The sequence below is a fragment of the Arachis ipaensis genome, chromosome B4, assembly GCF_059453495.1.
Source record: "Arachis ipaensis isolate K30076 ecotype BB chromosome B4, ASM5945349v1, whole genome shotgun sequence".
Lineage (NCBI taxonomy): Eukaryota > Viridiplantae > Streptophyta > Magnoliopsida > Fabales > Fabaceae > Arachis > Arachis ipaensis.
Genome location: NC_142439.1, coordinates 124,356,612 through 124,368,141, shown reverse-complemented (window position 1 = coordinate 124,368,141; position 11,530 = coordinate 124,356,612). Strand labels below are relative to the sequence as shown.

At 33.7% G+C, this 11,530-nt stretch overlaps 2 protein-coding genes across 2 annotated transcripts; one reads left to right on the top strand and one right to left on the bottom strand.

The window, feature by feature from the left end:
• The first annotated feature begins 4,232 nt into the window (after positions 1–4,232).
• LOC107639586 (uncharacterized) lies at positions 4,233–6,241 on the top strand. The gene has a single exon (XM_016343125.3). It carries the CDS (start codon positions 4,305–4,307, stop codon positions 5,826–5,828), a length of 1,524 nt encoding a protein of 507 aa, XP_016198611.1. The 5' UTR covers positions 4,233–4,304; the 3' UTR covers positions 5,829–6,241.
• Positions 6,242–6,727: 486 nt separating this feature from the next.
• LOC107639587 (elongation factor P (EF-P) family protein) lies at positions 6,728–10,202 on the bottom strand. The gene is made up of 7 exons (XM_016343126.3): positions 9,908–10,202; positions 9,747–9,824; positions 9,477–9,583; positions 8,459–8,536; positions 8,148–8,249; positions 7,607–7,688; positions 6,728–7,107 (listed from the first exon to the last, which is right to left on the bottom strand). The coding sequence occupies exons 1-7, from the start codon at positions 10,053–10,055 to the stop codon at positions 6,989–6,991; spliced, it is 714 nt and encodes a 237-aa protein (XP_016198612.1). The 5' UTR covers positions 10,056–10,202; the 3' UTR covers positions 6,728–6,988.
• Positions 10,203–11,530: the final 1,328 nt, after the last annotated feature.

The window sequence follows — 11,530 nt, the reverse complement described above, 5'->3', positions numbered from 1 at the left end:
CACAAACAATATCATAGTTTGAAAAATGACTTGAGAATAAACTTTCTAAATCACCATGGCAAGTAACTTTTATATTTGAGCTTTGATTATGGTATTCAATAAAAATATCATCATATTGATATAAAAAATTAGGAATAAAAAAATAATTCAATAAATAGAAAAAATAAGCAATGTCTTAATTAAGACATTTCATAATTAAATATTTACTCTCCTCTTATTATGATTTTTGATACTCTTATTTGTATGATTACAAATTGAATCTCATATCTTCTTGGCTATATTAGTAGTCACATTAAAATGTTATAACGATAATTAACATTCCAACCTCAACACCTTGTCAATGGTGCTAAATCCGATGATGACAGAATTAATTTGATTTATGATTATAGAACTCAAGAATAAATTGATTAATAAATACAGTAGTAAGTGAAAATTTAAATAAATAATTTATGGTTATGATGTATTTTTTTTAGTTTTGATGAACTATGTTTAGAAAAAAAATAATTTTTTATATTTAAAAAAACTTTTAATTAATTTTAATATACTAAAAACATAAAATATAAAATATTTGATATAGTATCTCAATTTTTTTTGAACTACCATTAATGAAATGAATTTAAAAATTTTTGTTTATCTACTTGAGGTTTTGTTATGGCTCTTTTTTTTATATGAACATTTTTTGAGTGTTTTTGCTGGAAATTAGCCTATTTGATGTAATTGTAGGTGAATAGACACTACAAGTAGATCAGGCCTAACATGCAGGCGTAGAATGCTTGTTGGACACGTTTGAACACGTGTTCAAATCGAGGTTGCGTGTTGGTCTGTTGGACATATGGCGAGCATCCAGCTAACACACAGGGTGCGTGTTGAACACGTGTCAGGTGGTGATTCGATGTGATTTTAACACATGACATGCGTGTTGGGTGTTCTGCCTATGTAAAGCAAAATTCGTTACTATTTTACTTCATTTGCGAGATAATGTTTTAGTGTTGTATTGTTAGTGTAATGGAGGGTAATGCAAATATAATAGTGTACCACGACGGTGAAAATATACGAAATACACATGAAGGAGTGAGCTTTGCATGTGAGAATCCCGTTTGTGTTTGTGGTTTCATGCACTACTATAACTTTTGTGGAACTACAATATGGTCTCTGTCAAAGCATAAAGAGTAATTTTTTAAAGAGAGTGAATAATATTCTGTACAGGAATCCTGTTATCATATTTGGCAGCCTAATATAGTTTGATATTATGTCAATTATTGACGAAGCAAGTATTCAACGTATGTTTCATATTCAACAGCAGATTTATGTGCAACAACCAAAGATTGAGTTGTATATTGAATTTGAACATATAATTATAGATGAGATTCAACATGGTTCAGACATAAAAGATGACATTGCTGAAGTGTACGAAGGAATGAACAATAATAGAAAAGAGGACTTCAAAACTACCTACGAGGACAAGAATGGTGATTGGAAGGTGAAGTAGGGTTTTTTTTTAATAAATAAAATAAATTTTTATTTTTCAAAATAAATATTTTGTAGCGTTTTTACCAAAATGCGTCGTATCTCTTATCTCGTTTATAGTGTAAATGAAATAATACTACATGTATCTCGTTTACACTGTAAACGAGATATGGCACAAAATGTTTGACGTGTATATGTTGTTTACAGTGTAAACGAGATACGTGAATAATTATGACATTTACAATGTAAACGAGATACGTAACGACAAATTTTCAGTAGCTATAAAAGGATGTGTAACCCTTTGTATTCTCCATAAATATTTCACAACTTCTTATCTACCTTTTTCTTCCAAAAATAAGCCAAAATGTCTAGTAGTAGTGGATATTTGGTTGTAAGCGTGTATTCCAATTGCCGTATGAGAAATAGTGATAATGGGGTGATATTTGAGTGTGAGAATCACATTTTATTGCGTACACAACAAGTAAGTTCTTTGTTTAAGCTGAAAAATCTTATATAGAGTAGCGTCGGTGGTAGCGGGAGAATAAAGATCGGAAGGGCCAATGAAAAATGGAGTTTTTTTGTTTCGTCTGTTTTGGCACCATGGCGACGAGCATGTGTGCCTAATGTTTGACATCCATGGGAGAATAATGGTAGAACAAGTGATGGAGCTTTCTGCGGAGGTTGGTGATGTTGGTGGCGGTGGATTTGGGTAGTTGGACTTTGTGCAGGATGACCCACCTCTCGCACCACTACCGCTATACGTTGCTTGTCTAGTGGAAGACATGGACATTGATGATGAGAACTCAGATGAGGAGTATATTGCGGATAACAACGAGAGTAGTTCTTCTGAAGATGATGACGAGGAGGAGTTTGTATTGGAGACCCCAGTTGAGCAATCACGTTGGTATCTTTTGCCCTCCCCGCACCCAATTCTGGCCTTGTCCTCTGTATTCAATCACTATCATACATTGGATCTGGACGTGATGCAAGAGAAAAATCCATTTTTCAACACGGGCGAAGACGATTACAACTTAGATGGTGATGTGGAGTTTTGGGTTGGCCACAGATTCAAAAGCAAAGATGCAATGTTGCAGGGTGTGAAGAATTACAGCATTCACAGAAGTGCTGATAAGTAACGAGTTGTGGAGTCGGATTGATTAAAGTACCATGTGCGTCGCCGACAATATGAAGCAGGTTGTCCTTGGAGTCTCCGTGTTGCTCTCTGACAGAATCTTGGATATTGGTAAGTTCAAGTTTAATTGTGTTCTATATTCTCAGTTATCATTGTTATCCTTGTTGTACATGTGAACCATGGTTGTTTTATTTCATTAGGGGGTGCGTAGGATAGGAGGAGTGCACATGTGTTTAGCACCCATCATGTCTCAAAACCACCGACAGTTGGACAACAATCTCATTTGTCGTGTCATCCTCCCGTTGATACAATCCAGCCATCCGTCAGCATCTCTGTCCTACAAGGTGCAATTAGGCAAAGCTATCACTTCAAACCCTCGTATAGAAAGGTCTGGATGGCAAAGCAAAAGGCAATTGCGCAGATATACGGTGATTGGGAGGAGTCATATAATAAGGTTCCGAAGTTACTGCAAGCACTGCAGAGTTGTTGTCCCGAAATGATATGTGAGATCAGTGCTATACCTTACTATGATGGCACCTTATGGTGCGTAATTGCAGCATGTTTGATAAGGTAGTTTGGATCTTTCCTGCCTGTGTAGAGGCTTTCAAGCATTCCAAGCCGTTCGTCTCCGTCAATGGCATGCATCTGTATGACAAATATGGTGGTGTTTTGCTTATTGCAATGACACAAGACGGTAACAGCAATATCTTTCCTATAGCCTTTGTAATTGTTGAATATGAGACGACGGAGTCATGGTTTTTCTTCTTTAATAAACATATCCTTAATAACTTAGATCAAAGAAAAACAACTCTAAATAAACATTTAACTAACAAATCCATTTCAAAGTATGTCTAATATCAACCCTATCATTTAAACTATTCCTAACAATATGTTCATGCGCTTCACACATACTACTTCTATAAAAGCACCCTAATTATAGCAACACATCTATATTTTAACATAAACATAAAACGAAAAACAACACCAACCTCAAAGTCAGCTGTCCAGCAATATATCACGTTGTGTTCAATCAGTTGATGTCTGCATCGTGATTATCTGCAGGCGTCATAATCTTGAAGTAATTCGAAAATTTGATTAGAAAATGGTAGAAGTGGAAGAAAAATTGAAGAAATGGATGTCACAAGTTACAAACAGCCATTGTGGACGAAATACATATATATATGCCTTCACCAATCTTATCTCGTTTATAATGTGAACGAAATAAGATTATACATATCTCGTTTACATTGTAAACGAGATAAGATATGACGTGGTCCTATCACATTTATACACGTAGTGTGTAATCCTCTTATCTCATTTATAGTATAAACAAAATACATATAATCTTATTTCATTCACATTATAAATGAAATAAGAGATACGATACATTTTAATAAAAACACCATAATTTTAAAAAATAAAATATTTATTTTATTTATTTTAAAAAAATCAAAAGAAGTAATCGTGAAAAATGTAATAATTTCACCCCAATAATTAAAGCCATATTAAAAACACCACTATATTTTCATATTAAAAATAATTTCTGTTTCGTTATTCGATCTATTTTTGTAAAACTGTTTCTTCCTTTTACGGTCCATTAAAATTAAATTACAAAAAGGAAAGCACAAAAACAGATAAGTACTAATACAAAGCCGATGGCGATGGATGACGATTTCAGCAACCTTCTTCGCTCCTCTTCAATTTCATGGCTTCTTCTCCATTTCACACATTCTCCCAACTTCTTCAACCTCGGACAACATTTGCCACCACACCCACCAACAACAACAATAACAACCTCAGCAGTTGTACCACACGACCAAGCAACAAGCTAATTCTTACGCCAACACTTTCTCTCTCTTCCAACACCCAGAGAAACGACCTTGATTTCCATGACAGAACCACCAGATTCCACATCAAGCGCCATGTCCACAAGATCACCACACTCTCCTCCACAAATTCTAAGACCCAGATTCTACGAAACTTAGAGAAGGACGCTGAATCTTTCAAAACTAGTTCAGATTTCAACCACCTGTTAATGGCTCTAGTGATTGCACAACAACATGAAGTTTGTCTGATTTTGTTCACAAAGTTGCAATCTTTCAAGGTTGTACCCGATGGGTGCACGTTTTCAATTGTGATAAGGTGCCACTGTGAGAGAAAGGATCCAGATGAAGCAAAAAAGGTGCTTGACACTCTTTTGCAAAATGGGTTTCTTCCAGATGAAGTAACTATGAATGTTCTAATGAGTTCACTTTGCAAGAAAGGGAAGGTTCAGAAGGCTAGGGAGGTTTTTGAGGTAATGAGGGAAAAGGGTTTCAAGATGAGTGTTCAATCACATAACTGTTTGTTGAAGGGTTTGTGTTATGTTGGGAGGGTGGAGGAAGCATTGGATTTGTTGAATGAAATGAAGAATGAGACACCATTGTTGAACCCTGATGTTTACTCATACACTGTTGTGATGGATGGTTTGTGTAAAGTTGGGCTCTCTGATGAAGCAATGGGGTTGCTCAATGAAGCTGTTAGGGTTGGTATTGTTCCCAACGAGGTCACTTTTAACACATTGATTGAAGGGTATTCTAGGGAAGGTAGGCCATTGGAGGGTGTTTTGGTTTTGGAATTGATGAAGAAAAAGCATGGCTGTGTTCCTGGTTATGTCAATTACAGCACTGTGTTACATGGGTTGTTGAAGTGGAATGAGATTCCGGCAGCGTTTAAGGTTTACAAGGAAATGGTGGAGCTAGGGATTGAGGTCGATTCGAGGATGATGGCGAAGCTGGCGCGGCGATTGTGTAGGTTGTCGAGGAGGGAAAGGGGTTTGCTTCGAGACGCATGCCAAGTGTTTGATAAAATGAGAGAGAAGGGTTTGGTGGTTGATCAGAGGACACTTGAGGTGATTTTTGAGGCATTACTTTGGGGAGAGAAATTTGATGAGGCTTTGGAGGTTTTGAATGATATGGTTAAGTTGGGGTATTCTCCCAAGGCTATTGCTTTTGATAAAGTGATTCAAGGATTTTGTGCTAAGGGGAAGTTAGAGGAGGCAGTGTCCATTTTGCTCTTTTGGCTTGGAAATGGAGGGGTTCCCCATAAACTTTCTTATGAAATGTTGATCAAAGAACTCAATGCACAAGGGAGATTAATTTGTGCTTCCATTTTGCTTGGTGCAGCATTTAAGCAAGGTGTTGTTCCCAGCATGGATCCTCTACTATGTAAATGTTGTGAAGAAAGATAGAATCCAAGCTGATACATCACAGTGAAAGAAATTTAGTTGCAAACATGTAAGAATTACCGAATTGAAGTGGAACATGAATTTTTGTGTGAAGAGGAACTCTTCTCTTGGGTTTAACATGGAGAAATGTTTTTATTATAGTAGTTGAGGAATGTACAAATAATTGCTTTCATGGATATTTAGAATTAGAATGATAGCTTTTGTACATATTTAACCGAGTTGATTACTTCATACGGATTTTGCTAATATAGATAGGAGACAATTTAAATGGATATAGGGGTGTTTTCTTCTCATTCTTTCCTTTGAGATATTCCTTTTTTCTCTTCTCTTTTTCATGTTTTCGGCTCATTTCTTATATTTCCTTTTTTTTTCCTGTATGAGATTGACCTCAGAATTAATAAAACATATTTGAACTCTTTGTATGTGTGCAACATTCATCTCTCTATTAATATCCTTAGGCATATTCTCAACTTCTGTAGATACATATTATTGTTATTTACTTATTTTACTTATGTGTAATACTAAATTGAGTATAAGTTTCCATAACAGTATCTCTCATGATTTTGAGAATCAGATTGAACCAGCTAGGTCGACTAGGTTAACTGGAAATTGGCTAGCAGAGGATTAGTATGCTTTAGGGTAAAAACTAATTATTAAAAAAACACTCAAAAATTGAAAATCAATAAAAAAAAAACCAGTAAAACACAAAAAAAAAAAAAATCATTTCTTTTAATATATATTGTACATAAATATATTATTTTATTATATTTGATTCAATCTTGATTGGATCATTAAACCTTTAAATTTCTAATTCTACCAGTTTGGTTTTCAGAACCTTGGTATATCCTAATTGTTGTTGAAAGCATAATATTACTGAACCATTATCCCAGAAAATTATCTAGTGAGCACAAATGGTAGTAGTTGATTCCTTCTAATCATCCAACAGAAGTGTTAAATTACATGACATCATGAGAACAAAATTCTATGCAACATTAGCATGCTGAAGAACAATGCTGCATAAGAGCTTCATTTCGCATTATGTTTCAACTCAATGTTACAATGCATGTACCAATCTGCTAAATTCAATATAAATATGCTGAATGCTATAAATTTCTCTCTACCCATGGTTTTTGCACTTTTAACTACAAAACTTGATGTGCATCTCAAGCACGACTCATGTATTGCCCAGTTCTTGTATCAACCATTATTTCTTCGCCAATGTTTACAAAGAGTGGAACGTTGACGACAGCACCAGTGTCAAGCGTTGCTGGCTTTGATCCACCTGTTAAATAAATACAGTTTTCAGAGGGTCAGTAAGTTCTTCAAGGGAATGAAAGTAAAAAAGTTAATACAATAATAAGATATCACAATTTTATTTTCTTTCAAAATAGAAGCTTTAAACAAACTAATTCTGTCTTTCATGGCCAACAATAAGCAGATCAAGACCAATAATGCTCCAGATTCTTTGTAAGCCATAGCAAAAAACATGGTATAGCAAATGATTTGTTCGTTTCAGTGTAAAGGCGAACTTTCTTGATTTCGTATATGCTTGACACTTGCTACATTTACAGCAAGAATTTGGTCAAATAGAATTTTATGGGACAAAGTGTATTTTTTACCTCTATCATTTACCAAAAGTTTCAATTTTACATTTAATGTCGAAAAAACTTTTCAATTTTACACCTAAAATTTATAAAAGTTTTCATTCTATCCCCACAGCCAACGTTAGGGGGTAAAAATTGCACTTTACCCATTTTATGGTATTAAAAAAATGACATCACCTTGGGCTGTGTCGCCCTTAAGTCCTGGATCCACATCAACTACAGTGAGCTTGACTGTGATAGGGAGATCAAGATCAATAACCTGCCAAGATATCAAGACAATAATTGCTAATCAAGATCAACAGAATCATCTTCATTTCTAAACATCATACCAATCTATGCGTATGCAAGAATCCTATTCACATGCAATCACACTTGAACCAACTAGCTAAAAAAAGAACATTCCTTGAAGGAATAATGCTTGGAGGAACCATTATAACCAAGGGTTTTGATAACCATTATATTAATTTTAGTAATTTACAAGAACGTGTGGCTATGTTTGGGAGATTTTATATGATGAATGGAGTGGTCATTAATGGAATAGAAAAAGTGAGGAGTGGAGAAATATTTCAATGTTATTTGGGAGTTTAGAGTAGAGTAATATTTCAACTACTTCTTGTTGAACGTAGTTCTGCATATCTATGGTCTAGGATTAAAAAAAGAAAAAAGAAAACAAAGAAATAATAAAAGCAGGTAGTAAATTATGTGATGAAAAGGCTACTTTTCCATTCCAAAACAGCAAATTGCAGTCCATTCCCTCTTTCAGCCACTTTGTTTTGTCTCCAACTTCTGATTCACCAAGACGACTCTCCTCAAATGTGTTCTGATATATTAAAAAATGACCAAATCAAACAGAGACTATGACAAAATTGATATAGCTAGTAAATTAATTACTAATTAAGGAGAAAGAGAATATAATCATATTGCTAATTATGATAACTCATCATTCAATGAGCGTGAGCAGTGATTATAATTTGCAAAGAGAATAGAGATATATAGAGATTGCCAAACTATATCGATTTCAGATAATACCAAGTCCATAAAGACATATTGAGACCCATCTTTGTATGAGAATTGCTTTGTTTCCTTGACTACATTTGCTTCATCAATCTGTCAATATGAAAGAGAACAGATAAAGCAGAAAATTAAAAAATGATAAATCTAAAGCATCAAACAGAAATTGGAAGCAACAAACAGATAGACACAACAAAGTTCATAATTCACTTCTAATGGCCACACCAGGTGCGGAGAAAACAAATCAATGTCATCACTTGTTTTGTTATTAGCTTTTAAGATGTCTTCAATCATTTGTCCATTTTTAAAATAGAGATCACAGACTTCGTATTTATTTCAATTATATGATATGCTTGATGGTTTTTAAGATTGTGACAGACTGAACTATCAGCATAAACTACTAAGATTTTCACAGGGGCAAGACAAGTAGGATATGGATTCAGATATTTTGTGTCACAATCCGCAGAGCTATAAGCAGCTCTAATATTGGGAACATAGAACAAACTATGTCATTGCCTAGCATAACCTGATCTTAATGATTGATAGCAAACTACGGTACTTAAGCCTGCAGTGGTTATGTAATTGCTACCCTAAAGAAAAAAGGCTTACCATATAAAAGGCTGCCATAATGTACAAGTTGAGCATGCAAATGAAAATAAAATTAAAATATTTAGCTACTAAAATTCTGATTAGCAATTTTTTCACTGATGTGCTTTGCATAGCCTCTCCAGAACTCGGATAATAGAGGAGAGTTGTGTTATGTAATATTATTAATAACATGCATAACCTTCCCATTAGCTTTTATATTTCTTCTCAAAGAAAAATGTAACTAATAACCAAAAGCTAATGTTCCTCAAATCCCATCACCAAAAGAATATAGTCAACCAATCATCAAATAACTATGATGCAGAAATCTTGTAACTTGAAAGTAAAGACATATTAAACATTTCCTTTTCATATTCAAGTGACAATTATGAACATAACAACTCCAAGCATGAGCCCTAAAAGTCTAAAACTGCAGTTTAGAATAGATTACCGAGCTTCCAGCTCTAAAAGTCTTCTCAACTGTATTCCCTGTAACATAGTTCTTTAGCTTGGTTCTCACAAATGCTGCTCCTTTTCCAGGTTTCACATGAAGAAACTCTGAACCATGCATCATGCAATTTCAAATAAACTAATGTCACATTATGCTCTAATAATAATAAGCCCAGAACTTCACATTATGGCTCTTCGAGTACTCTCTACTAGTAATTCCTAGCTTTATCTCATTCGATTAAATAGATAATAAATGTGAGAAAGGAATCACCTAAGACACGCCAAGGAGCACCATCCACTTCAAGGTTGGTACCAACTTTGATGTCGTTGCTAGTCAATGCGTAAATCCCTGAAACAAAAACAACAAACAATATGAACAAGAATAATGAATAAAGCAGAAGAATCAGAGGTGAATTGTAATGAGAGACTCACTAAGGAATCTGGTTGTGGAAGAAGAAGAAGGAGTTCGCATTGGAAGAAGTGAAGGGTTTGAAGAAAAGGAGGAGGAAGGAGAGGTGAAAGTGGACATTATGGAAGAGAAAGGTGAGAGCTTTAGCTTCAAGCTTGCGATTCCCTCCATGGTTATGTTGCACCCAAAGACTCAGAAACAGATAAGGAGAATGCCAACCCAAGAGCGCTCGTGTTCCTTCCAAGCTCCAACTGGACTTTTTTTTTTTTTGGTGAACAGTTCCACTGTTCCAGTGTTGGTGAGTTTTAGGGTGCGCCTGCCCCAATCAGGCGTGCCACACGCCTTGTACTTTTTTGGGTGTTGGCACAATTTTCATGGGACACGTGTTGTTTTTAGTATCAATGTATAGGTTTGAGGTGTAGTTTTTGATTGTCCAACAGGTTAATGAGATCTTCTCAGAATTAGAAATTTGCTCCATGGTCTTTACTCTTGAGAGTTGAGAAGATATTCAAATTCAACATTATATATGGCAAGTACATAAATATATTTTTGTCAAGAGACTAGACCTAGCTGGATTGGCAGATGTCTTTTTTTATTATTATTATTTTGGTGGAACCATATATAGGTATACATTTATATAACAATTTATATAATGATATGTTTTTATATGATGATTTAAATTAATGTTAAATTAATTTTGAAATTTTTTTATATCAATTTCAAAATGAATTCATTGAATAAATATTAAAATTTTTAAAAGCTTAATGAGAATTTGAATAAACTATAAAAAACAAACTCATACAACAAAAAAAAAAAGGAATGTGGATATACCACCACTCTTCTTGGATCTTCAAGAAAAGATACAGTTGTGGTAAACTTAAAGTTTAGTTTGGTAAAATTTTTATTTTTTAAAAATAGTTTATAAAAATTAATTTTTAAAAGATTACTTTTAAAAAAGTATAACATTATGTTTGATAAATCAAATTAAAAATAACTTTTAATAAACATAAACAATAATAATTATATTTGGTAAAATAATTTTTAAAATTTAAAAATACTATAAAAGACATAAATTTAAGCATTAAATTTAAAAATTAGTTAATATATGAGATTATATTAGATTTTTAAATTTTTAAAAGCACAAGTCAATTTTAAAAAATTTTATCTTGGATGCTTTTAAAAGTATCCAATATTTTAAAAACTGCAAGTATAAGTATACGGTGTTTTTTATTTACCAAACACAAAATAAAAAACTTGTGTTTTTAAAAAGTACAAACACCTCTTTAAAAAACTTTACCAAACTAAACCTTAACATCAACATCACTAACACATGTTAATGGAACTAATTCCAAACTCTTATTGTTAATCCTTTTGGCCTTTCCACCACCACATAGGCCTCAACAATGACAATTCCAAGACACCCCTCCCTTCAACCTAAACAACTAAGAAAATTAAGAGAAAAAGAAGAAGCACCAGTAACAAAAGAACAAGCAATAGAAAAAGAACAAGAACACAAAAACAAAGAAGAGAAGGAAAGAAATTTTGAGAAGCCGTTAACACCAAGAAGGTTGAATATGTAATTTTAAATTTGCCATTAGTTTTAGGGAACAAACATAAATATATATGGTGTGTTAGACAAATTTTTA

What these genes read in the sequence shown, in the direction of transcription:
- LOC107639586 (XM_016343125.3), top strand. Translation starts at nt 4,305, where the DNA reads ATGGCTTCTTCTCCATTTCACACATTCTCCCAACTTCTTCAACCTCGG.
- LOC107639587 (XM_016343126.3), bottom strand. Translation starts at nt 10,055, where the DNA reads ATGGAGGGAATCGCAAGCTTGAAGCTAAAGCTCTCACCTTTCTCTTCC. An exon ending in TTCCACAACCAGATTCCTTA is followed by an intron (nt 9,825 to 9,907) that starts GTGAGTCTCTCA and finishes TTTTTGTTTCAG; the next exon opens with GGATTTACGCATTGACTAGC. An exon ending in TGCTGTTTTGGAATGGAAAA is followed by an intron (nt 7,689 to 8,147) that starts GTAGCCTTTTCA and finishes ATATCTTGGCAG; the next exon opens with GTTATTGATCTTGATCTCCC.